Consider the following 27,619-nt stretch of genomic DNA (forward strand, 5'->3'; position numbering starts at 1 on the left):
ATCTGCCTGCCAGTGCAGGGGACACGGGTTCGAGCCCTGGTCTGGGAAGATCCCACATGCCGCGGAGCGACTAAGCCCGTGAGCCACAATTGCTGAGCCTGTGCGTCTGGAGCCTGTGCTCTGCAATGGGAGGGGCCGCGATAGTGAGAGGCCCGCGCACCGCGATGAAGAGTGGCCCCCACTTGCCGCAACTGGAGAAAGCCCTCGCACGGAAATGAAGACCCAACACAGCCATAAATTAAAATAAAATAAAATAAAAAAAAAATTAAGAAAAAAATAAAAAAAAAAAAAAAAAAAAAAAAAAACAGTGGACAAAATAGACACATTTTTGCCCTCTCTGGGCTCTCAAATTAGCAGGAAGGTAATAATTTTGATAATAATTGTCTAAATAGGCAAAAATCCTCAACAAAATATTAGCAAACCAAATCCAACAATATATAAAGAGGATCATACACCATGATCAAGTTGGATTCATTCCAGGGTCATAAGGATGATTTAACATACACAAATCAATCAGTGTGATACAACACATCAACACAAGGAAAGATAAAAACCACATAATCATCTCAGTAGATGCAGAAAAAGCATTTGACAAAATTCAACATCCATTCATTCTGTATACAAAACAGAAAAAAGACTCACAGACAGAAAACAAACTTATGATTACCAAAGGTGAAAGGGAAGGGGGAGAGACAAATTAGAGTACAGGATTAACAGATAAAAACTACTATACTTAAAATAGAGAAGCAACAATCCCCTATAGCACAGGGAATTATACCCAATATTTTGTAATTATCTAAAATAGACTATAATCTTCAAAAAACCCCCACGAATCACTGTGCTGTATACCTGAAACTAACACAATATTGTAATTCAACTATACTTCAATAAAAAATAAAAATAAAAAAATAACAATCTAAATGAATGGTTGTATCATGCTTTGCAATGTATTTTTAAACATTAACCTTCCTTGAATTCTTTGGAAAAGCCAATTCGTTCATGATGTACTTTTTCAACACATTGTGAGATTTGGTTTGCTAATATTTTGTTCAGGAATTTTGCATCTATTTTCACAAGGAAGAATGACTTTTAATCATCCACTATCAATAAAATCCTTATTTGATTTTGGCATCATGATAATTTAGCCTCATTAAATTATTTGTAAGATGTCACTTGTTCTATTTTCTGGAAGGATTATATGGTTTTGGAATTAATTGTTTCTTGATGATGTGTCATAACTTGCCTTTTAATTGATCTAGATCTGTTGTTTGTTCAGTTTGGGTTTTCATTTTGGCTTTTTACATAGAAGGGGGATAGATTTTTAAACACTGATCTAGTTTCTTTAGAGGTTACAGGTCTACTATGATTTTCTTTTATTTCTACTTGATTCAGTATTGCTAAGTAATTTTCTGTGTGAAATTGTCCATTACATGTAAATTTTTTACATAAGATTGTACATTGTTCATGTATGTGCAATTTTATTTTGTATGTTAGATGTTTTTCTCTCCCTGTCCCTTTATAAATTTCACCAGGGTATACCAATTAACACTGAATTACCTTTTTTTTTAACAATTAAAATCAATTTGGCCAATTATTTTGGCTTCATACCAAAAGGCATAAAATTGGCAAGAAATGGTAAGCCTTTTCTTGGTAATCCATTCTTTTAATATTAAGCTTCTCAGTTATTAAAGTATATTTGTAATTATTCTATGTTCAGCACCCATGAAAAGCAGCCATTCTTTCATTTTGATGAAATAAATTTTCATCTCTTTTTCATTGCCAATAATAGATGATGTTTCCTTTCTAGAGCCTTTCTTCTTAAATCTTTATTCACAAGTCCTATATTTCTCTTTGATTCATTCCTTTGAACTCTTTCTAGGGTCTCTCTGTATCTTTTAAATTTTGAAACAGAGAACTTAATATTAAACTCTAGAACTACCTGACCAATGGTGTATAAAATTAAAAAGTGATCTTAGGAACCCAAACACTCAATATGTTGTCTTCATTAATACCGCTTTAGAAGCCTTGAATAAGGAGATTATGCAAAGTGGGAGAGCGGAGGCAAAGGCCTCCTGCACAGAGGAAATCTTGACCACAGACACACTTCCTCATCACCTCTTTTCTTATTAAGACCTCAGAGACTGTGCCCTCTGTTTTCTTGTGTGCTATCACGTACTTCTTCCAAATAGAGTTTTCCATGATCCTAAACAACTCAGAGCTTTCTCACAGTTTTTGCAGATTTCCTAGGGGTTTGCATTGCAAAAACAAGGAAACTGACTAAGATAACCTTAACTAATCATAACGATTTTATATTTTCAACAAGTCACTGAGCAAAATGACACCAACACCTCTAAGACCTGGGAAGAAAACTATCCCTCCAACCCTTTGGCTCTCTCTCTTCATTCTCTCTTTGGTTCTGGAGAGAACATGAGATAAATATTTTATCTCAGCAGGCATGAGATAAATATATTTTGTTTCTAGGACTGGTGATCCTGATATGGATGATAAAAGTTAATTATATCTTAATTACCCACTTATCCCTTTGCGGGGGCGGGGGCAATAGAGGAGACCATAGTTCTTTGCACACAGCAGTCTCTCAATAAACATCTGTTGAATGAATGAACTAATGACAAACAAGTTAAAGATGGCATTGGATCCTTGGAATCACAAGGTCCAGGTAAGTTTCCTCTACATTTTAAGAAATAGACTTTTATCCGTTTCTGTTTTTGCTTCTGCTTCATGAAAGTAAATTATAATGATCTTAGTCATCATTCTCAGAAAAGGGATGACAATTTATTTTTCTTTCAAGAATAATTAACTCAAAAAAAATTAAAGTTCACAGAGGCAACCTAAGATATTAGGAAAGTAGCTGGTTTTTTTTTTTTAAAGAAATTTACAAAACCATGGCAATACAAATCCTTTTTGGAATAAGGCAACATTATAAATCTATAAATTTAAATATTTTACTCATCCATTTTTAATTATAATAGGAAACAGAAAAAATATATTCAGTTAATAAAAGTATAATCTTTGTCTAGGTTAGGAATACAATGAAAGGGTTATAGGTGGAAATAGAGATGAAAGCAACAGAGATCAAGAAGGTGGAGGCAGAGGGAAAATGGAGGAAAAAGAAAGATAGAAACATAGATAGAAAGCAGCAAGAATTGAAAGAGAGAAGTGTTCCCTCTTAAAAGCTTTTTAAACAATTACTGCTATAGGCTGTTAAAGTTGGGCTATGGTGTTCCCCCAATAGGATTAAACAGTGATGTCAAATTTTGAATTTTCCTAAAGAGTCAAAGGACAATAAGCTATGAGCTGGAAGTTTCCCATAATTTAAAGACTGCAATAAAAATTTAATATTCATTTGGGGAGAGAAATACGTATTTCCTACTCTATCAGTTATAAACAAGTTTAGCTGCAAGTAAAGAAACCACGATTAAGAGTAGCTTAAACAGTTTCTTTTTTTCCTCACAGAACAAGAAGTTCAGGGCAAGGCAGTAGCTGGTGTTCACTGACTGCTCAATGACATTATTGAGGATTCAGGAACTTTTTTCTCTTTGTTCCAGGGCCCTGGCCACAATAAAAGACCTTCGTCTCACCATTGTGGCCTCCAGGTCTCTAGATAGCTCCTGAACCAGCAGGCCTGATGTCAAGGAAAGAAGAGTGCGACTGGAGAAAAATAATAAAGAACAAGACCAAAGGGGCCTTCCCGCTTGCCTGTCCCTCCTTATCAGAGAAGCCATGGCAGCTGGGACACCTCGCTCAGCCCACTTGTGCTTACATCTCATAGGCCAGTACCACGTTCCCTAGGGAGAAGGGCTTGTGTATGGGGATGGCGTGGTAAACCACCATGTTCACCACAGTCACATTTTTAAGAGTTCTATTTATTTTGCCTGGGGTCACACTTTAATGAAGAGGACAACAGCTATTGTTCCCTTGGCAGTCATATTCCAGAGATCTGGCAGCAAGCAGAAGAAAGATTTTCCTATACATGAAATTTTGTTCAGGGGTAAATATATTTAGTCTTGCTATTATACTCATTCATTCAAAGATACATTCCAATTTACATGAGGTGGATATCATAATCGAATGCAGAGCAGGCCCCTGAAATTCCAAAATGCAAGCACAACACATGAAAATTTTCCAATTCTGCCAGGTCCTTACAGTTTAAAATGTAAAACACTAAGCTGTTTGCTGCAAGCAAACTTGACTCTTCATAAATTTAATTTGTCATTTAAGCCTCACAACAGAAATATTTGCCCCTGTGTATACTCAGTGAATACAACTGAAGATGAATATCCTCATTTTCTCTTATGAAGACTCAGGAAAACACAGGTTTGTTAGGCAAATTATGCACTCTTTCCAGGCTCTCTGGACAATAAATATAATTCAAATTTAGTATCCCTGATGATTAGCATATCTATACACACAGACATATATATATTTTTTTATATATATAAACTATATATATTAGCATATATATAAACTAGTATACATATGATGATTAGTATGTATATTTGTATATATAAACTATATAAATAAGTATATATATATACTAATACATATATGATGATTAGTATATATAAACTAGTCTTTATATATATAAACTAATATATTACTATATATAAAAATATATAATATATAATATTAGTTTATATACAGTATATAAATTGATATATTTGATGATTTATATATATAAATAAATGAGTGTACTAGTTTATAAGCTATATAAATAAGTATATATAGATATAAACTAGTATATATAAACTAGTATACATATTAGTATATATAGTTATATATATAAACTATCATAGATAAAGGTTTCTGGGAGATAAAGTTTCATAAATTCATAGCACAGTATAAATAGCATTTATCATGTATTTTAATAATTACATATAGAGAGTATATATATATATATATAGTATTCATGTATTCTCAGGGGGTGTAAAATATTAGACTATAAGGATATCTACCAAATTTACCAAGCTATTAACAGTAGTGCTCTTTTCTGGGTGGTGGAATAAAGGTATTTTGTGTTTGGGGCACGTGCACGCATGCACACTGGCACTTTACTATGGCTATATGATTATTATTAACAAAATTCTTATTACGTTATATTAGAAATGTTTGCATGTCAGTCTCTCCCATTAGCTGTAATCTCTATAAGGATTCAAGGATCTTGTCACTTATTTCTATATCCATACTTTCCAGAATAGTACCTGGAAATTAGTAGGTGCTTGCTGTTCTCAGAATAAATTAATGGAAGAATGAGTTTGATTTGGGACTTTCTCATTCAGGTCAGTGTCCGTCCATTCGTTCAAGTACTCTAACCAGGATTGGATGATCCACGTTCCTGTGCTTGTGCTAATATGTTAGAGGTGCTTCCAACTAAAAACTGTCACTCGCCATCTGGTTCTACAAGCATGAAGTCACTAGCCACTGTAGTCGCTGACCTTCAACATACCCTGAAAGGAGTTCAAGGTGAAGATCAGGAATGAGGCTCTCCGTGCTCTGGGAAAAACTGGCAGAACGGGCCATCAGATAGGTATTTTCAGGAGAAGATTGTATGAGCCCAATTTCTTGCATCTTCTCATACCTAGAAAAGCACTAAAATCATTAATGGAGACATCTGGCTCCTCATGACTAGCAGCAACCTTCTGCCAAAATGTGTGCTTGACTGCATGTATCCACCTTCACTAAAATCACGTATATACTGACCTTCCCCCCACCTCTTTGGAGCAGTTCCTCGGAGCTATCTGAATGGCTGTCTCTGGGCTATAGTCCTCATTTGACCCCAAAGAAAACTTAACTCACAACTCTCATGTTGTGCTTTTTTTTTTTTAAGTGCTAACATTTTTAAAAGAAAACAAATAATGAATCACCTAATATCCTTCAGATGCCCCTGAGAATAACATGACTTCACATTCCTAACATTGCCTTAGGTCCCATGATCATATAGAAGTTGATACCAAATGCTGACTTATCACTATTGAGAATCCCATCTAAAACTGCCTTCAAGTACTGCTGCCAGATGCAAATATTGACCTGGACCATTCATTATTTTATTTTCTTATTCAGAAAAAAAGCAGCATTTTTATCAACATTTCTTAAAATTACTTGGAAGTAAAAGAACTACTTTAAAACATAAAATGGTCAGGTCTAAGATTTGATTTGATTTACAAGCTAATAAATTAGTCTGTTGTTCTTTCCTGGATGCTGGCAGAAGAGACAAAACTCCTGAGTTAGAGAAAAAGGGTTTTGTTCCTCATGGCACAGCAAACAGCTGGAGCATCAGTATATTTACAATGGTTCTTCTTGCCCCCAGATCTCACAAGGAGATGGGGAGGGGGCCAGATGGATGTTATACATGCAGAGTATGTGCATCCCAGCTGAGAAACGCTGAGATTGGGGAATCCACCACTTTTATAGAAAGGAGTGAACTAGCTTACTCTTTGTGTGGGTGTAGAAGGAGATATCACCTCATCTCTCAAGATTACCAACTGCATAAACAGCCCTGAAAAATGGCCCCAGTAAACAGCAGTTAGGGCCTTACAATCTTAGCACACTCAGCAAGACATAAAGGACAGCAAGTGGCCTACAAAAGACTATCTCTCCCACAAAACTATTATTATATAAGCACAAATAAATCATTGACCAAAATTTGCAAATTTTTATTTATTCTGCAGAGAACACAGAGCAAGCCTATTTCGATGTACTTCAATGCTTGGGTTCTGCTTGGCTTTTATCCCCACCTACTATGACTAGAGCAAAGAGTTGGTGAATGAAATACAAGAAATGAGGCTGTGGCAGAAATCAGGGTCAGAGGATGAAGGGTTTTATATACCATGATAAACACACTGGACTTATCCAAAGAAAACAGGAGCTATTTGAGGGTTCAAAGTGAGAGATTCGATTTGCATTTTATATAAATGGCATGGAACAGGCAAATATAGAGGCAGGAAGGCTAATTTGGAGGCAGTTGAATGATTGTGGCCTGACCCAAAAAGTAGGAGTTAGGATACAGATAAGAATAGACTTGAGAAATGTTTAAAAGGTAGAATTGTCTCAATTTAGAGTTTAATTGTATACAAGAGGTGAGGAAGAAGAATTTAAGAAAATTGTCTGTTTCTGCCTTGAGCAACCATGTCATGGTGGCACTCCTCCCTAATGTAGAAAGCACAGAGCATGCAGCAAATGAGGGAGTGAAAGCATTTTGTTCTTTTGATACTATAGGGAGTCTGAGACGTACTGGGACATCTGAGATGTTCGACAGAAGCTGGATATGCAGATCTGGTGCTTGGGAGATAAAGCTAGGCTTGTGCCATGGAACTAAATGGTAATTGAAGTCATGAAAGAGAACAAGATCATGTCGGAGTATATGAAGAACAAGAAGAAAAAAAAAAAAAAAGGTTCAGCTGAGAACCCTTGAAGCACAACCACTCAAAGACAGTCAAAAGATTTAGAATTACAACCAGAAAGAAGAAAATCAAGAATGCAGGATACCATGGGAGCTAAAAGAATATTTCAAGAAAAGAGACATCATTGCCAAGTGCTATGGTGAACTCGAATAACTTCAGAACTTAAAGTGTTTATTCGACTAAATAAGGAGGTCTTGATTTACATTGATATGAGCAGTTTCATTAGAATCGGAGGAAGAAATCCTGTCAATAGAAAGAGAAGTCGAAGTGAGTTGAAAAAATGACAAATGTGTGTGTACATAGGCAACTGTTTCAAAAAGTGTAAAGTATAAATGCAAACAGAGGAAACTTCCAGGGTTTGTTTTGTTTTTTAATGAAAGGAGAGATTTGAATATGCTTTACATGAACATAGGAAAAAACCACTAGGTAAGGGCAGATTGAAGATGTGGGGATAATACAGGAGAGATAGTCCAAAGAGATGCTAAAGTAGAATTTTCAAAAAGATAAAATCAGGATTCTCATGCAAATGTAAAATGAACATGTATCAAAGATGGCCTTCAACTCACTAAACAAAGAGGTAACTCATAAGATACTAAGACCAGCTTAAAGTGATTTGAATAGCTAATTTATTTATAAGTAATTTAATATGGAAATGTAAGGATAAGATTGCTCAGTAAGTGCAAAATGATTAATATCCTGCAAAGCAAAAAACTGAAGCCTTTGGAGTTATCTTTTTACAGAAGAGAAAATGTGGACAGACCTTATTTACATCACTATAGGGCAAAATGCATAAGTTAACTATGCATGTAACTTCACTAAGTCACAATAAATTGTGAGCTGAACAAAGTACATTCCCTTAGATAATCCTTGCATGGACCTGTAAAACAATGACCCCATATGATAATAAAAGGACATTCTGTTCACCTTTTGGTGTTATTTACAAGTTCTGAACAATTTTTCTCAAGAGAGAGTAGTTGCTAAGGAAGTAGGAAAGAAAGTGTATCTTCAAGGTTTTGGCAAGTACCAGAAACACTCAAAAAAAAAATAAAAAAGTGAGTTAATGAACAATCCATTTATGAAATTATGGACAGAATCAAGAAAGAGAAAGCAAAAATGGTGAAGGGACCCTGGGATCAGCAACACTAGCTCCACTAGGTCTGGTAACGGAGCAAATGGTTACCATGACCCTTTGAGACCTAAAGCTGTAGACACCAACTGTGGACTTTGATGGAGGAACACATCCAGTGGCAATCCCTCAGCCTGAGGAAGATAATAAAGGAAAGAATATCCCTCATCATTTTCCTGCTCTCCGATCTCTGGTGACTTCCATTGGCGAAATCCAACCTGATACCAGAGGGCAAAGGAGCCTTTATGTAGGTCCTATAGCTCACTCTCCTGGGACATAAAGCAATGACTGATTAATTGGTACTATACCAAAAGGATCCTCTTGATAGATTCTAATATTCATGGATGTAGTGTCTCATCACATTCTGATTACAAATTAATACATTCTTTTATTGCTTCTCAGGAAAGGAAACAGATGGCAAATGGTTATGATTGGAATGAATCCATTTGTAAGCTATGATGTCCAAGATTATTTCAGGTCAATGTGAAATCAATAAACTTTGTATTCCTATCTATATAATTTTTTCATAAATTAACCAAATTAGCAAAACTTTCTCAGTGTATCAAATGTTGTCATTAGTTCTGAGAAAAGGAAATATGGTAACTAGCAACATTCCATGACACTAACATGGCCTGTTAATTAACAAATATTTGAAGAACTCTCATCTATTTATCAACTGCAAGGGGGAAGTAGTATATGCTATTGCTAATTGTTTTACTAGGAATATCAGCTGCATCTATGTTGCATCTATGTTGTATTCTTCAATACCTATGTCATAAATCAATTAGAAACCTAAAATGAAGAGTTCCTCAAATGTGGAAACATAAAGCATAAACTCTTAGTTTTGCTTTACAGATAAGGTCATAGAAAGATTAAGTGGTTTACAAAAGCTTTTATACAAATGCTAATAGCAGCATTATCCACAATAGCTAAAAAGAGGGAAAAGCTCAAATATCTACCAACTGCTAAATGGATGAATAAAATGTGGTATATCCACATAATGGAATATTATTTGGCAATAAAAAGGAATGAAGTACTGATACATGCTCTACCAGGGATGAACCTTGAAAACATTACATTAAGTGAAATTTATATGAAATGTCCAGAATAGGCAAATCTATAGAGACAGAAAGTAGCTTAGTGGTTGCCAGGTTTGGGGGCAGAGTGAATAAACAGTGACTGCTAATGGGTATTATGTTTCTTTGGGGATAATGAAATGTTCTCAAGTTAGATTGTGACAATTGTATAATTCTGTGAATATACTATAAAGCACTGAATTGTATACTTTAAATGAGTGAATGGTATGAAATGTAAATGATGTTTTAATAAAGCTATTTTTAAAAAGTAAAAATTAAGTGTCTTGTTCAAAATTGCAGGAATAATTAGTGAAGTCAGAACTGTAATCCACACTTTCCCAACCAATACAATTCTTTTTTCTCACCTTGCTGTTGTCTTGTGCGTAACACAGTTACTTTTTACTCCCTTATTTTCTGAACATCTTCATTGCTTTTTTGCCACTTTTGTATTTTTATTTAGTTCTCTTTCTTTCCTCCCATTTCTTAACTTCCTCAAGAGCTCTCACACTGTCCTTCCCAGCTGTTAAATGACCTACATTTTAATGATCACGACTCAGTTTTATTTCTTATGGCTGCACATCAGGGTGACTTCTAATAATATTAATCTAATTCTTCCACAAAAGAGACATTTGGGACTAAGCATATGAAACTTGATGGGCAAGACTTTCGAGAAGAAGATGACTTTAGCAGGATGTGAGCAGCAGGTGGGAAACCACTGAACAAAAGAATGATTCTGTTGCTGGAATCTTATTACATTCATAGAAATGAGAGACTTGCAAAGGTTGTTTAACTTGATACTATTACCCGGGAGATTGACTTACAGCTGGTGTGTGAGAAATGCCATTTTCCAGATGACTTCCTCTCCTGTTACAAAGTCTGGCTATGGCCCCTGCAAAGTGCTGGATCTGCTCCATGTTTGGGTGTTTGAGACACTTGTCTTTCCCCTCTGTGCTGACTTTTTCCACTCATCTTTTTTGAATTTTAAGTGTTCTACTGTAGGAAGATTAATTCTTCTCCATTGAGTTCCAGGTCTTTTTGAATATATGTGCAGCCATTGTGATAATTCCAACTGGGTCAGAGAGAAGGCATAAGGTAAATGGTAGTACACACTATTAAAGAAAGCCACAAGGTAATATATTGTCTCTCTCTGCAGTACATGACTGGATAGAGTCCTCAAATTTAAGAAATAAAAATGGGCATTTCCTCGTCCATTATTGTCAATCTCTAGAAATGTCATGAAATGTGATTAACAGGTGATTTTTTTTTTCCAAATGAAAATGTCCAGTGTGAATCTTTCACTGGTTTAAATTGTAAATTACATTTTTTTCCCCATTTTTTTTTTTTAAGATTTTTTTTTTTTAATGTGGACCATTTTTTTTTTTTAATTTTATTTATTTATTTATTTATGGCTGTGTTGGGTCTTCGTTTCTGTGCGAGGGCCTTCTCCAGTTGTGGCAAGCGGGGGCCACTCTTCATTGCGGTGCGCGGGCCTCTCACTATCGCGGCCTCTCCTGCCGCGGAGCACAGGCCCCAGACGCGCAGGCTCAGCAATTGTGGCTCACGGGCCTAGTTGCTCCGCGGCACGTGGGATCCTCCCAGACCAGGGCTCGAACCCGTGTCCCCTGCATTGGCAGGCAGACTCTCAACCACTGCACCACCAGGGAAGCCCTTCCCCATTTTTAAAAACATTCTCTGGTGGCTTTAAGCAGCTTTTATTCACTTACTGTCCATGGTTATTCATTTTCCATTAATCCCGAATTATTTGGGGGAATCGCTCAACTTTCATGGGAAAAATATGTTAATATTGGTAAGTTCGTGTCTTTTAACCTAACACATAGCAGTAAATATATAGTACAACTTGTTATAAGTTGTGGAGGGAAGAGGAAAGAAAGGAGAAGACAGAAGATTGCTCTGGTTACAGACATAGTAGAAGTAACACCCCAAAATGAAGCCTTTGTGACACTGTCATATTTCACAAAGTTAAAAGGGAAGGAGTAGGAAGCAGACAATGTTAGTTGCCTACCCATCTTCTCCCTTCTTTCTTGCTAACAGAAGCCCACTGTGTTTGGGTTGACAGTGTGCCCAGCCCCAAGGACTGAATCATGGGTTAGTCTTGCCAATAATGATTTTAATGTCTCCTTTTGATTCCTTCTTATTTGGGATAATGGTATGTCATAATGATGCTTAGAACTTCAGCAGCCATCTTGCCACCATGATGCAATAAAGGAGGACAAAAATTAAATGTGCTTAATAACAGAAAGGGTCAAAGAAATTGGGTCTTTGATGACATCACTGCACTGATGAACTAGATGTCCTGCCTCCTCCAGACTCTGTAATATAAGAGAAGAAAAATGTCTCAAATGATCGTTGGGTGTTTCTTAATTGCAGACCTACGCATCCTAACTGAAACAGTATCAGAGCATTTTCATACCATCAGGAACATATATGATGCTCAAGATTATAAGAAAAGTTAAGCTTTTGATCAGGCTTAAATAATTGAAGCGTTTCATCAAGCTCAACTGCCCTCTCCGAGTGGGTGAGGCAGTTTATTTTCTCAGATATGCCCTGCTGTTTGATGAGATGATCTTACTTTATAATCTTTTTTTTAATTTATACTTCTGGTTATCACTACACACAGCATAGAAGACATACCTAAGTACCTAAAAGGAGAGGGCACATTTCATATTTACAGACAAATCCTGGTTGCAGAGCAGAGCTGGAGCCTAGGAACGTGTAGCCATGCTCAATAATATGCATCCTATTCCCTTTGCCCATCTCCCACTCATACCTCATCCACACACTTTAATTCAATAATGAAAATAAATAGTATAAAAAAAGTGCCAACACATTAAACACAGTTTTTATACATCTGTCTTGATTTCCTGAGTAGGGAGTTTATAATAGAAATACAATGACTATGGCCTTCTATCATTTTTCTCTTAACACTTTGATCTGCAGAGTTCTTAGGAACAGAAAGATGGTCTATCAGAATCATTAACTGGATGATGTTAAGCTTATAGTCATGCAGCTAGTAGTTGCTGAGCACCTATAACGTATCAGGGTTTCTATTAAGTACTGAGGTGGAAGGCGTGATTACCACCATCAGTTTCTCACAGATGGGAATAAAACCTAGTTATGTACCCCCCAAATTGCATCCCATTGTGGTAGAGTGCTATAACAAAGATTTGGGGACAGAGAAAAGAGATGCAAGACTCAGATGGGGGTGGTTGGGAAGGCTTAGGATGGTAGAAACTCGCACTGAATCTTGAAGGACTAAGTGGAACTTTCTAGATGAGGAGAGAAGGATATTTACCAGCAGTTGGAACTGGATGTGCAAAGATAGCAAGGCAACAGAGAAGCAAGCAGCCAATTATGGCAGGCTCAGTGAGGGATCCATGTGAGGGACAAGGAGCAGATGGGAAGGGAGGGAATTTTTGTCTATATGAAAGTTTAACACCAAAGGAGATAGGAAGACCTTGGGGGATTTTAGGCAAGGAAGTAAAAGATCATTCTGGCGGCTTAGGATAGAATGAATTAAAATGAAGAGAGTCTGGAGGTAGAAAGAAAATAATTCCAACAAAAAATTACAACAGTGGCATTGGGTATAAATCAAGAAATTTCAAGAGAGAGTCTAAAGGATTTGGTGATCAATTGAATGTAAGGGTAACAGCTCCACGGAGGGTTTGAGGATAACTCACATATTCTGACAACCAACTGGGATGGACAGTTATGACATACTTTATGATATATAATAAAAATGAGTTTTGTGTTTAGGGGAAGAAGGAAACAACAAATATACTTTTCACAGTGTCGAGTCTGAGGAGCTTATGGTTTATTCAAGTAAAACTGTCCAACAGATCAGAGGTTCCTAAGCTTCCAGATTTCACATACCAGCAAAATTTCCAAATAAACATGAGGGACCAATTTAAGACTGCCAATTTTTCATTTTGCTAAGTCAGGATACGTTTTTTAAAAAATCTATCCACTGACATCAATATTTCATTTTTATAAAAGGATATTTCAACACCAAAAACTGAGTGAATCTTAATATAAAAGGCAATTTATTAAATTACGTAAACTTGACTTCATTTTAAAACTGCACTGAAATGTCCTTCTTTTAAATTTATTTATTTATTTATTTGGCTGAGACAGGTCTTAGCTGCGGCACGCGGGATCTTCGTTGTGGCACACGGGTTTCTCTAGTTGCGGTGCACAGGCTTCTCTGGTTGCACCGCGCAAGCGTCTCTCTAGTTGTGGCGCACAGGCTCCAGAGTGCGCAGGCTCAGTAGTTGTGGCGCGTGGGCTTAGTTGCCCTGTGGCATGTGGGATCTTAGTTTCCTGACCAGGGATAGAACCGCATCCCTTGCACTGGTGGAAGGTGGATTCTTAACCACTGGACCACCAGGGAAGTCCCAAAATGTCCTTATTTTTTTTCAGTTCCCCTTTTACCAACATAATCCTCATCACTGACTTACAAGAGACCACAAATTGGCACTAAAACCCTGAAATAGTTTGTACGTATAGAGATTTGGGGTCCAATAGAGGAGCGTTAGTTGAAGATCTAGAATCATAAGCATATTATTTGAAACTGACAAAATAGATGATCATAAGTACTATTTATTCACCATCTTCTATGAGTCAAGCACTAATGTAAGGGCTTTACATAATTTCTCATTTCAAAATCTCAACAATTCTGAAAGGTAAGAGAGCATAGTTCATTTTTACAGATGAAGAAATTGAGACTGAAGATATTAAGTTGCCCAAGATCACAAAGCAGAAAGTGGCAGAGCTAATAGCCAAGATTTCTCTAACTTGAAGTTCTCTATTTTTAAGTGTGATGTTAAACTGCTACCCTGGAAAGAATATATAGAATGAGACAGGGCATCAAGGATGGAACTCTAAGGAATACTGACACTTAAGATGATGCTCCAAAAGAAAAGAGCCTAGAAAAGGAAAATAAATAGGGTCATGTGAAACAAAGGAGAGGAGAATTTACAAAAGAAATGTGTTGTCAAAAATTCCAAATATCACGGAGAAGTAAGGTAAATATAAAATAAATATGCATAAAAATCTATATTTATACAAATTGAAGTGAAAAAATTATACACTGCATTTTCTTTTAATAAAGTCTGTTAGTAATACTCATCAGTCCTGCTGACCCTTTCACGTGCTCAGCAGTCACTCAGTTACTAGAATTAGGAACTTACTCTACAACCATGTATCTAACCCCTTTTGCAAGTCGGAAACCAACCTGGACATCTTTTTGGTAGTGGCCCATTGTAAGGGTCTTAATCTGGATTACCTGAGCAGTTGGATTAGCTAGCATTTGAACTCCTGACCCTGGTACTTAAATAAATCTTTCAGGATCAAATCAAACCACATTCAAATTTATATAATGTCTCTTATTCAGGATAAGTTCCTCTAACTAGAAAGTTTTTTAAAGTGTAATTTGTAATTTAGGAACTATGGATGTAGAGTAATGTTTGCTACAATCTTATAGCCTGTTCTAAAATTTCGATTATAAAAGCTGCTTCTAACAGGCACAAAGATTTGAAATGCAATTACAATATGCTATCACCAGGAGGCACTGATACATTGATACCAGGGTTTGAATAATTAAGCCAATACATTGTATAAGTTTAAGACAATCACTTTTATTAAGTCCTAACAGAGATTTCCAATCATGAATTCTTTACCCCTTATATGCCTGTCATAAATTATTGCCTCTCAGGTCCAAATTCTTTCTATTTCCCTGCTCTGTGAAAATGGGCCCTTTAAATATTTTCCACTGTCAACTGTACCATGTCACACTTCGTCAGTAGAGACTGCTGGAGGGACATTACAGGGGGAAAGGGTTTTGCCTCCTGCTTCTCATGTGCTCACTTCTGCACAGACTTCTGCAGCACATGCCTAGTGCCCACGTCCTACAGCTCAGGCAGCTTCCAGCACCAGGTTCCTACGGTGTGTCCAGCTTCTCCAGAGCCAGGTTCCTGCAGAGTGGTCAGGAGAAGAGTGACACCACCTTTGGGCAGTTTTGTAGCATTGCTTCAGGTGAGATACTTCCTCACGAACAACTTTCCCTGGAGCACTAGAGAAAGGCAGCTTCCTGAGAGCAGATTTCCAGCAAACTCCCCCAGGATAGCATCACAGTGACTTTTCTGACATCCAGTGAGGACTGTGCCTTCTGCAGTAGGTTTCAGATCTCAATCCTGGAGTGTGGAGAGGGGGAGGATGAGTGGGAGCTCTTCCTTGGGTGATCTTCTCAGCCCTATGGATAAGGACTGCTCCTTATACCCGTTATACTGTATTCTTTAGAGTTCTCTTTACTTCTCACCAGTGAAAGAAGCATTGCTCCAATCTCTTATTAGAGTTAGTGATTCTTTATATTAAATTTTCCCTGTTCAAGTTACTTCATGATTTTTCTCTCCTGATAAGATGCATACTGATAAAATCCAGTTACACTTACCTTTATTAAAATAACCAAAGAAATTAAAATAATAGTAACTCTATAAATTTCAAAGATGATAAATTTAACATCACAACTTTTAAAGAAATAAATAATTCAAATAGTACCTTTCCCATGAAATATTAACTTTGCCAGTTCACCATGTTTCCCAAGAGGAAGTCAAACATCTTTTCTGGTGGGCTTTCCTTAACCTTAAATTTCCTCAATATTAAAGGAAGAAAGAGGAAGACAACTGAAAGAATCTTATTGAGAACCTATCACAGCCTAGAGGTCTATATATCTCATCTGTCTGAATCCCACAATGACCCAAAGAGTAAGTGTTATTATTTCAATTTTAGTCAAGGAACTAAGACCGAGAGGTTAAATAACTCACCAAAGATCATGCACCTAGTAAATGGCAGAGAGGATTCAAAGGCAGATGTGGCTGATTCCAAACTCCTTACTCTTCCCCACAGATGATTTTTTGTGTAACTGGCTCTCTTCTCTCTGACTCAGATACAGAAGGCGGCTCACTGGGATTGAACTGTTAATTTATGTTTTCATCCTCCTTGCTCTCAGAACAGATGCTTCTTCTCTCTGCATGCTTCCTAAGAAGAAGAAAGAAGCAACTACCTAGAAAGCAGGCAGAAAAAAAAAAAACAGAAAAGCTTTCATGTGCATTTTCCCTCAGTCAAAAAGAAATATTTCTAATAATATAACAGGAGTGAAATTATACCCTCCCTTTTCTTTTTCCAATCAAAAGAGGCTATTTAGGTGGCAATCATATAATTAAACTTTAGCAACTTTAGCCCTAGAAATATTGGTTTATACTATATTAAATTTAGCATATTTTTCAAGTGTTGAAAAAAAAAAAAACTGTCAGCCCTAAATTCTATACTTCACAAAAATATCCTTCAGGTATGAAGGGAAAAAAAGACATTCTCAGATGAAGGAAAACTAAGAGAATCTGTTCCCAGTAGACTTACCCTTAAAGAATGCCTTAAAGAAATCCTTCAAACAGAAAGAAAATGACTTCAGAAAGGTAGAAATAACAACACAGTAGGTTAAAAAAAAAAAAAAAAGCAGGGAGGGGGTAAATATAATAGACTATCCTTCTTCTCATGGGTTTTTAATCATGTCTGGTGGTTGAAGCAGCAACTATAACACACCACCCCAGGGGGTGCTTGATGTGTGTAAAGGAAATAAATTTTTAAATGGGGAGAGTTAAGGGACTTAAATGGAAATAAGGTTCCTATACTCCACTTGAAGTAGTAAAGTATTTTTTCAGGAGATTGTTATTGCAGTTACACATGTTCATTGTAATACCTAAAGCAACCACTAAGAAAACAGTACATCTAAAAAACTGTTCAAGGAAGACAAAGGAGGACCTTTGTATCACGTGTGAATGTCTGCTAGGAGAACAGACTTCAGAAGAGGAATCCAGCACTCAAGTGGACAGCATGACTGTCCAATTGTTTATTTATATAAAGAAGCTTATATATTTAGCTTCTCTGGCAACTGAATAGTATAGCTATGAACTAGAATGGCCATGGTGGAAGAAATGGACCTTCACATGGGCCTGGAATCCTTCTCACCAATGCTAGTCTTGCTATTGCCACTGCTGAACGTCTAACTTGCCAGCAGCAGAGAACTACAGTGTGCCCCCAATATGGAACCATCTTTCAGTGAGACAGACCAGACTCTTACACTCTGGAAAGGGCAAATGTTCCATGCTACCCATGCTTGACCCTGGATTCCAGACAGGGCTTTGCCTGTCCTTTCCTGGCCACACTTCCCATCCAGCATCACCAAGGACTCACTCTGGATAGCCACGTGACTTTCGTTCCCAGTCGTTACTGTAAATGGGAAAGTATAGCAAGCACGACCTGATAAAGACAGAGTGACCAAGAGGCTCACAACTCACAAATTAAGGATGGGGCCTGGGTCACCCCCACCAGGCAAACCACACGTTGGCAGAAATGCTCATCAATGGGCAGAGGAATTTAGAATTGGTAGTGGAGGCAGGAGGTAATGAATATTACACATGGCCTCAGGACAAACTGCAGCAGCAGCAGCTGGATTTTACCCCAGTAACCCTCTTGTAAGCTTTTCCAATCAGAATTCTCGAGAGGCTGTGCCTGAATGTAAGTGTATCTGAGTTCGAAGGGTAAACGGTAAAGGATGTTGTTGGTACCCACCCACGTCATGTAAACAGGGGCGTCCCCCTTTTCCCCAGCTACTGTGAGCATTGGTTGATAAAGCTCACAGCTACTCCCATTTCTAGTGACTGGCCCTCACACAAACAGGAGGAGCCTCACCTGGGAGGCTATGACCGCCCACCCCTCCCAAGGGAAGACCACTGCCCTGACTGACTCCCATCAGGAGGAAATGACTTGGTTGTACACTTTGTCCTCCACGTTTTCCTGTGGAATCAGACCCATATTCTGGCTCAGTTTTTTGTTTTTTGTTTTTCCTGTCCTATCCTATTTTCCTCAATTTCCTTCACCTGAAAGTGCTTTCCTAAAAAAACAAACAAACAAACAAAAACCACTGGAACAAGAATTCCTGTCCCATACTCTCCTTGTAGAAACTCCAGCTAAGACACTTGTGAATCTTATAAAACTGTGCTCTGCTAGACATGCCTTGTAAAACTTGATAGATTCCATCAAATCTGAAACTTGAAACCAAATGATTAAATTTAAATCTGTAGATAACACAAACTCTGTATGCATTTCATATTACTTAGTTAGGAAACTAGAGTTTATGATAAATATAATAAACTATTGTTAATTCAAAAGAGGCAACAAGCTTTCTATTTCTGCTTTGATGATGTCTTTCCAAAATCTTCATTACTCTAAAGGCAGGAAGCATGCAATCACAGAGAGCCTATCTTTCACATTAGTTGTTTTGTATGGGCCAAGAAAACTGAAACAGAGGCCACCTACAACAAGAAGAAATGACTTTTGAAATAATTTTCACTCTGCCATAAAATTTATTCTGCTTATAATTAATTATCATTCAGGTGATTTTCCACAAAGTCCAATTTAAAAAAACATATTGCAAAACAAAGTCACAAATCAGCATTGTACTGTAGAGGGAAATATTTCTAGAAATAATATACAATATTATGGATTCAAAAAACATTAAATTGAGGAAAAAACAAAATAAAAAACACCACAGAGAATTTAAATCTTAATTGTAATCATAATACTATGAAACTTGGTGGGTTCAATCCTGCTCTAGAGGACACAGAACAAGTGTATTCTTATAACTCTGGTTCTCCTAGGCCTTCAAGACTAGAAATTTATAATCTAGGTTATAAAATTAAATTATTTTAAAAAGAGCTCCTATCACCATTAAGAAAAGAATATGTCATCAAAATCCATTGTTCAACTTCCACAGATCTAATGTTTTCAAAACTCATCTTCCATCAAAGGGAGCTTCCAATATTTTGACAAACCATGGCGACTAGCACTTAACACTAAATCTTTTTTTTTAATATATAAATTTATTTATTTATTTTTGGCTGCATTGGGTCTTCGTTGCTGCACGCGGCTTTCTCTAGTTTTGATGAGCAGGGGCTACTCTTCAATGCGGTGCACGTGCTTCTCATTGTGGTGGCTTCTCTTGCTGCGGAGCATGGCCTCTAGGCACGTGGGCTTCAGTAGTTGTGGCACACAGGCTCAGTAGTTGTGGCTCGTGGGCTCTAGAGCACAGGCTCAGTAATTGTGGTGCATGGGCTTAGTTGCTCCGCAACATGAGGGATCTTCCCAGACCAGGGCTCGAACTGGTGTCCCCTGCATTGGCAGGCAGATTCTTAACCACTGCGCCACCAGGGGAGTCCAAATTAGCACTAAATCTTATCACAAATTTTGGTACAGAGCATTATGGTGCCCTACATATTGAAATAATGATTTCCTTTAAAGTTCCTTAGCCTATTTTCCAAGGCCCTCCAAGCTTTGACCCTAACCTGCCTTTCTAAGTTTATCTCTGACTATCCCTACATGGTCCTAGAGACCAACGAAACTGGGCAGTTACTCTTCCCTGACAAATCCCTTATTTTTCACATTTATTTCTTTACAGAATAACTTCATCATTAGGCTCTGGAAGAAACTGCTTGGGTTCACGTTTCTCAGCATTATTTTGAAGCAAACCTCAAACATCAGTATCAATTTATACACAATTACTTCATTGTATACCTTTAAATATAAGGGCCGTTTTTTTTTTTCAAACACAGCCATGGTGTCACTCACTATCACATCTAAAATATGAACCATAATTCCTTAATAATCGTCAAATAAGCAGTCGGTATTCAAATGTCCATGACTGTCTTGTACATTTTAAAGTGTTTAGTTTAAATCAGGAGTCAAATAAGAATCACACATTGCATTTGACCGTGTTTCTTAAATTCCTTAAGATTTTTCCATGCCCACATTTATTCCTTTGAAATTTATTTATTTAAAAAAAATAAGATCACTTATCCAATAAAGCTTTCCACACTCTGGATTTTAATGACTGCTTCCCCATGGTGTCTTTTAACATGTTTGTCTGTCCCCTGTAATTCCTGTAAGCTGCTAGTTAAATCTAGAGGCTTGATCTGTTTCAAGGAAAAATTCTGGCAAGAATACTTTAGAGATGGTGGTATATACTTCTATCAAGAAGCATAAAATGTTTAGTAGTTTCTTTTTTTGTGGGGGTAACAGCTATAAATGATCATTTCCTAGATCAACTATATCACTGAGGGTTCACAAAAAGGTGATATTTGCATCCTATTATTCCTTCTTTGTTTATTGGCTATGATAATTTTATAGAGAGAAACACCCTCATGAACTGTTTGACTGCCCTGAGGTATAGTTCATATAGGAGAAGGTGATTAAATGCTTGATTCTTTCAATGGGAAGAAAATTCTTGAAGATGATTTCTCAGGTAAGAACTCTGTTAATAAATTGCCCCTAATGGAGAGGTGTGCTGTGCTCATTCTCACCTGGAAGCTAGTTAGAGGGCCTTCACAGGTACTACTGAAAGAGCTTAGTATGTATGCAGTATGGGAAACCCCGTAGACTGGAATCGGACTCCCACCTGACAGATATAAAGAGCTAAAGGTAAGATGATTAGCTGTTGATGAATGAACCCAAGGACTGTGGGGTCTACCTCCACTGTACAGCTTATCAAGTCCAAGGGTACATCAAGGATTCCAGTGCACCAGATACTGGTCATGACAAAAGAGAGACCTTGTGGAGGTTTATATTATGTTCTATCCAACAGAACCCACTTGCATATATGGCCTGCTAGATTGCTAGCAACTGAGGAGAGAGTAAGAGGAGAGTGCATCACTTACCACAAGAGAACTACAAGGAAGAAGCTCCTAAACATGTGACGGGGGGGGGGGCTCTGAAAACCTCATGAGAGTAAAATTCTTATTTAAACACCTGCTGAACTCAGAAAGTTCAAAGCCATATTAAGTCATGTTAAGTCTTTGGTTAACAAAACAGACTGGTAGTCCATTAGAGTTACGGATTATTTTTTTCTCTTCCACGGTATATATACTTGGCCGTAGACCAAAGTGTTAACTGTGATTGTGGCTGAGAAGTAGGATCTTTTTCCTACTGAAATAGTATTATCTTTTCTCCAGAAGTTCCACTATTTTTGTAAGAGCAAAAGTTAAATTATAGGGATTTACTGTTTAGGGAATGAATGAGTAAACTTGTCCAGGCAACTAATGGTCTATGTCTTGGCTTATAAACATTTTCGTATTGATTTTCCTAGTTCTCACCCCACTCTGCCCTAGGCTATTTGAAAAGCTGCAGCTAAAACTCATCCTCTGCTTTGATTATTTTCTGCCCAGTCATTTTATGCTTCAGCAAAATTCTTGCTGTCCTCCTTAATGGCCTTCTGGGGATGGAAGAGCAACTTCAATAAAAGTACAGTGAATTAAGTGATGGGACCAAGCCATCAACAAAACTCTAAGCTTGTCCTAGATCCTAGAACATATAGTTCTAGTATAGCCCCTCTAGCTTTTAACATATTTCTATGCAATTTATTTAACTTATCTAACAAATAGGTGTTTACATTTATCAAATACTTTTTCTGCATCAATTTAAAAAGTCATATTATTTTCTTTTTCTTTATTGTCTGTTAATATGGTAAATTCTCTGGTTATATTTTCTTATGTTGAGATCTGGGATTACTGGGATAAACCTGATCTGAATAATGAATTATTGTTTAATAACCAAATGTTCAATTGGTTAATATTTAATTTATAATATTGAAACATGCATTAACAAGTGAAATTGGCTTATAATTTTCTTTTATTGCCATTACCTGATATTGGAATCAAGATTGCACTAATCTCATTAAATAAGCTGATAGTGCTTCTTTTCTGGAATAAAATTTGTAAGAGTTTTTCCTTGAAAATTTAGTAGAAATTCCCTTGAAACAGACGGGGGCTACAAAGTTTCGGTGGGAGGGAGGTCTTTTGCCACCATTTTAACATCTCTACTGCTTATTGACCTATTCAATTCTTCTAATTTGGACACTTTATATTTTTCCAAATAGTTAATGACTTCTTATAAGTTATCAGGTAAATTCTTATATAGTTGTTCATAACATTGCTTTTGATATAAAATGTTATATCTGTAGTTACTATTCTTTTTCATTGCATGTTTCTGTTTTCACTTTGTTTTTTCTTTTCCTTGCTTAGACTTTTAGTTTTGTTGACATTTTTATTGTTTTTAATTCTTTATTTTATTAATTTCTCTTTTATTGTTATTAATTCCTCCTTCCTTGTTTCTTTCTGTTTATTTTTTTGGATTTTCTCTGTTACATTTTCAACTTCCTGAATTGAATGTTTAGCTTAATCATTTTCAAACTCTGTGTCCTGCTAAATTTACTTGAAACTATACATTTCTGTCAAAGGACTGTGTTAGCCATACCTTAGCAAATATGACATATGAGGCTTTACTGTTGTTTGAGTTGTAAAACTTCATAATTCCCTTCATGATCTGCTTTTTAGCCCCATGATTGTTTATTAATATAAAACCTGACATTTAAGATTATGTAAACTACACTTATTTCCTTTGTTAAAATTTCTAACGTCAATCAATTATGGTCAGTGAATGTAGCCCAGATGATATTGATTCCTTGGAATTTACTGAGGCTTCCTTTATGGTCTAGTAAATTTTCCATGAGAGGACATTTTGTAAGTAACCTGTGTGATCATTTGTATTCTCAGTTGCTTCAGTGTTGAGTTGTGTTTTGCGCTTATGTGTGTCTGTGTATGTGTGTGTCTTTTGGGAGACACAATTCAACCCAGTACACATGGCAAAAGGGGCTTTGCAGATGTGATTAACTTAAAAATCTTGACAGGGGGATATTGTCCTGGATTATCCAGGTGCCCAGTATAATCACACAGACACACAGAGACACAAACACACACATAAATACATACATACATACATCTATGTATATAAAATAGTTCAAGCTTTTTTATTACATTACTCGGTTCTTCTATGTCTCTAGTTTGTATTTGTCTGATTTATTTGTCAATTTATGAGGGGAGCATGTTAAAATCTCTTGCAACATATGTTGATATACCTATTTATCCCCACCATTATGCCATTGTTACTTTGTATATTTTGAGGCTATATTGTTAAAGCATCTATATAAATGCTGACTATACCTCCTTGCTGTATTATTTTCTTTAACATGCTCCCCTCATAAATTGACCCTAAGCGGCCTCTGATCAGGGAGGGGGCAGCCATTACTGGCGATGGCACAGGCAGCACATCAGAGGCAGTCTGGATCTCTAACGGCAGCCAGACCAACACAGTTCACATGCTGACCTTCACCAAACACCCAGCCAGCCCCTCTTGCTCCAGCACTGCTCCCCTCTGTGGCAAGGGTGCTGATGCTGGGAGGGGAAAGAGCACACACTTAAAGGGAACTGAGCCAGCTGAGGCCAACCCTCAGGGCTTCTGCTCCGGCAACATGGGACCTGCCCCTGCCTCTATAGAGTGGTGACAGCCACTAACCAAGGGGAAGACGCACCTCACACCTGGATCTGGCCCTAGCCACTCCTTCTCCAGCCCCACCTCCTACCAAGGTGATAGCTGCCAGCACATCCTGAGGAAAGATGTGACTTGTGTTCACACCAAATCCAGCTCTCCCAGCAAAGACCCTGGGCACACACACACTGTATAAGGATCTTCCCACCTAAGGACACCCCTTTAAGACCGCCATAGGTAACTGTTGCATCTAATTTCACTGAGAGAGAGAAAGTTAATAAGCAAAATGAGAAGATGGAGGAATTTGCCTCAATTGAAAGAGCAAGAGAAAACCCGTGAAAAAAAACAACTAATGAAACAGAAGTAAACAATTTACCAGGTAAAGAATTCAAATCATTAGTAATAAGAATGCTAACTGAATTAGGGAAAAGAACAGATGCACACAGTGAAAATTTTAACTAGGAGCTAGAAAATAAAAAAGAACCAGTCAGAACTGAAGAATACAAAAACTGAAATGAAAAACACTCTACAGAAAAATAAACAGTAGACTAGGTGATACAGAAGAGCACATAAGAGATCTGGAAGATAGAGTAATGGAAATCACCCCATCAGAACAGCAAAAAGAAAAACAAATTTAAAAAATGAGAATAGCTTAAGGGATATTTAGGCTAACATCAAGTGAACCGACGTTCACATTATAGGGGTCCCAAGAGGAGAAGAGAGAGAAAACGAGATTGAAAATGTAATTAATGAAATTAAGCTACATGTAGCACTTGTTACTTAAAAACACCTTTTCTTTTGACTCTCTTGTTTGTATTCTGTGAGTACTACTGTATCCAAATCACTTTAGGGATTCAACCTACCCATAAGGAGGAGTAAAAATGAAAAATTCCTCATAAAAGAAGAGTTCTGAGAGGAAAAGCAATTTGAATTGATGTCTACCAAGCTTTTCTTCAGACAGTTTAACCTAGTGAATGCTTCTTATACAATTAAAGAGGAATTGTAAGGAATCTTTTTTTCTTTAAACAAATTACTTACAGTTTGGTAGAGTATTTATTACTCCAGCTCCACAAAATTTAAAAGCATAATTACACACACACTCATTCAGAAGCCTAAATAATGAGACCCCCAAGAATTACTAAAGAAAGACAATGAGCCAAACGATACATACGCATGAATTCGAACTACTGGAACCACTGGGTCCCGAATATAAAAGAAAAATAATATCCTCAAAGAGATAAAGCAGGAAGTTTGGGATTGACAAAAACAAAAACAAAAACTGTAAATCACTATATTGTACACCTGTAACTTATTATATGATATTCTACATCCCCTATACATCAATGAAAAGAAAGTGAAAAAAAGGAGAAAAATATATTTCATATACATATATAAATTATCTAAGATTTCCTTCATGTCCTCCTTCCTTTACTTCTCACCACCAAACATAATTCGTGCTATAAGTATTTGTAGTACACATGCTGGCTCAATATACTTTTTCTAAACTACTTTATTGAAATATTATGGCATATTACAAAAAGCTATATATATTTAATGTATATAATTCTAGGTATTTAGAAATATACGTACATCCATGAAACCATCACCATAATCAATGCCATAAGCATATCCATCACCTCCATAAGTTTCCTCCCACCTTATTCATTTATCTATCTATCTATCTATCTATCTATCTATCTATCTATCTATCTATCTATCTATCTATCAAGACCCTAACATAAGATCTACCCTCTTAGAAAAATTTTAAGTATACCATACATCATTTTTTTTACAATAATCAAAATAGTATGGTACTGGCATCAAAACAGACATAGACCAAAGGAACAGAATAGAGAGCCCAGAAGTAAACCCATACATATAAAGCAAACCGATCTTTAACAAAAGTGCTAAGAATACTCAATGGGGAAAGGATAGTCTCTTCAGTAAATAGTGCTGAGAAAACTGGATATCCACATGCAACAGAATAAAATTGGACCCTTTTCTTACACTGTACACAAAAAACAACCCAAAATGGATTAAAGACTTAAATGTAAGACCTGAATGCACAAAATTCCTTGGAGAAAACATTGGGAATAAACCTCTTGACACTGACTTTGGCAATGATTTCTTGGACCTGACAACAAAAGGACAGGAAACAAAAACAAAAATAGGCAAGTGGGATTACATCAAACTATAAAGCTTCTGCACGGGAAAGGAAACAACAAAGTCAAAAAGGCAACCTGTGGAATGAGAGAAAATATCTGCAAACCATATATCTGATGAAAGGTTAATATCCAAAATACATTTTAAAACTCCTTCCTATAATTCAATACTAGCAAAAACAAACAAACAAAAAACAACAACCTCATTTAAAAATGGGCAAAATACCTTAACAGAAATTTCTCCAAAGAAGACATACAAATGGCCAACGTGTATATGAAAAGGTACTCAACATCACTAATTGGGGAAATATAAATCAAAACAACAATGAGAGATCAACTTAATATTCTTATTAACGCATTTTAGAGCAGAGCCATAGTTTTATTACCTGTGCATATGATAGATTACCAGATCCAATTCTCTCCTGATAGCCAAGCTCATAAAAGAAAAGGATGTTATTCCCTAACAGGAGGGCAGCAGAAAGGAAGGCAGCTAGGGACTCTGGGATCAGCCTGTCTTGTATTCTTTAGGCTTTCTCAAGATACACATTCTATCTTTTTGTGTGCTGAATGATGAACAAAGTTGAGTACACTCTGCACACTCTGAGCATTTTTTAACCATGGAATTATTTCTTCCTTTCCAAATGGAACTTTATGGTCTCTGTGCCTCACGAGTGAGCCAGCTTTGAATGAGCATGGACTAGGAACCAGGAGACCAGGTTCCAAATACTCCAGCTCTGCCACTGAACTTCAGACAAGTGATTTAACTTCTCTGTAAAATGAGGACAGGGATACTTCACCACAAACACTTCTCAGGATTATTTTAAGGATCAACTGAGTTCACATAAACACTCAAAAAGCCTAAGGTCTATCAAGGAATCTTGTGTAGTTCTAGAAATATAACACTTGGTATAAAATGGAAAGTGTAATATTCCAGCTGTTAAATGATGAAGAAATGTTAGTCATAATTTTTTTCAAACCCCTAAATAATGAGTCTAGGCAATGCTCATCAATGATTACTAAGATCACACACACAAAAAGAGAAACAAACAGACATTATTCATGTATTCCTGAAAAAAAGACCTAAATCAGATCAAACCATCAAGCCAAACCTCTAGATCAAATTGCCTGTATTCAGGATATACAGGCGGCAAAAATACATGTTAAATGACCTCACAAAGAAGCAATCATCAAAATCCAAAATTCAAAAAACTCTATGAGAAACTGCTTTGTTTTTTCAACAATTAGCTAAGGGAAAAAAGATTGGGGGAGTTTATAGATTAAAAGAAACTTAAGAGACATTGAGAACCAAGTGAATGTGTGAACATTGTTTGGAAATTGATTAAAACAAACCAAGATTAAAAAACTATTTTGGAGACAATCAGGGAAATC

General features: G+C 36.7%; 1 protein-coding gene across 14 annotated transcripts in view; it reads right to left on the reverse strand.

Moving 5' to 3' along the window:
* GRXCR1 (glutaredoxin and cysteine rich domain containing 1) overlaps positions 1–27,619 on the reverse strand; it is a 364,380-nt gene that overhangs the window by 239,891 nt on the left and 96,870 nt on the right. For 3 of the 14 annotated variants that reach the window (XM_082464266.1, XM_082464257.1, XM_082464264.1), the window contains 2 exons: positions 16,460–16,698; positions 15,422–15,829 (listed from right to left, as the gene is read on the reverse strand). The exons of 6 other annotated variants lie outside the window; for them this stretch is intronic. Coding sequence is in view for 1 of the 8 variants with exons in the window: in XM_082464261.1 (XP_082320387.1) it covers positions 16,460–16,469 (10 nt within the window). In the remaining 7 variants the exon portion in view is untranslated. The remainder of the gene's footprint in view (positions 1–15,421; positions 15,830–16,459; positions 16,699–27,619) is intronic. 5 more of the 14 variants (XM_082464258.1, XM_082464261.1, XM_082464265.1 and 2 more) reach the window with 2 other exon arrangements.

The sequence above is a fragment of the Balaenoptera physalus genome, assembly GCF_965194825.1.
Source record: "Balaenoptera physalus genome assembly, chromosome: 5".
Lineage (NCBI taxonomy): Eukaryota > Metazoa > Chordata > Mammalia > Artiodactyla > Balaenopteridae > Balaenoptera > Balaenoptera physalus.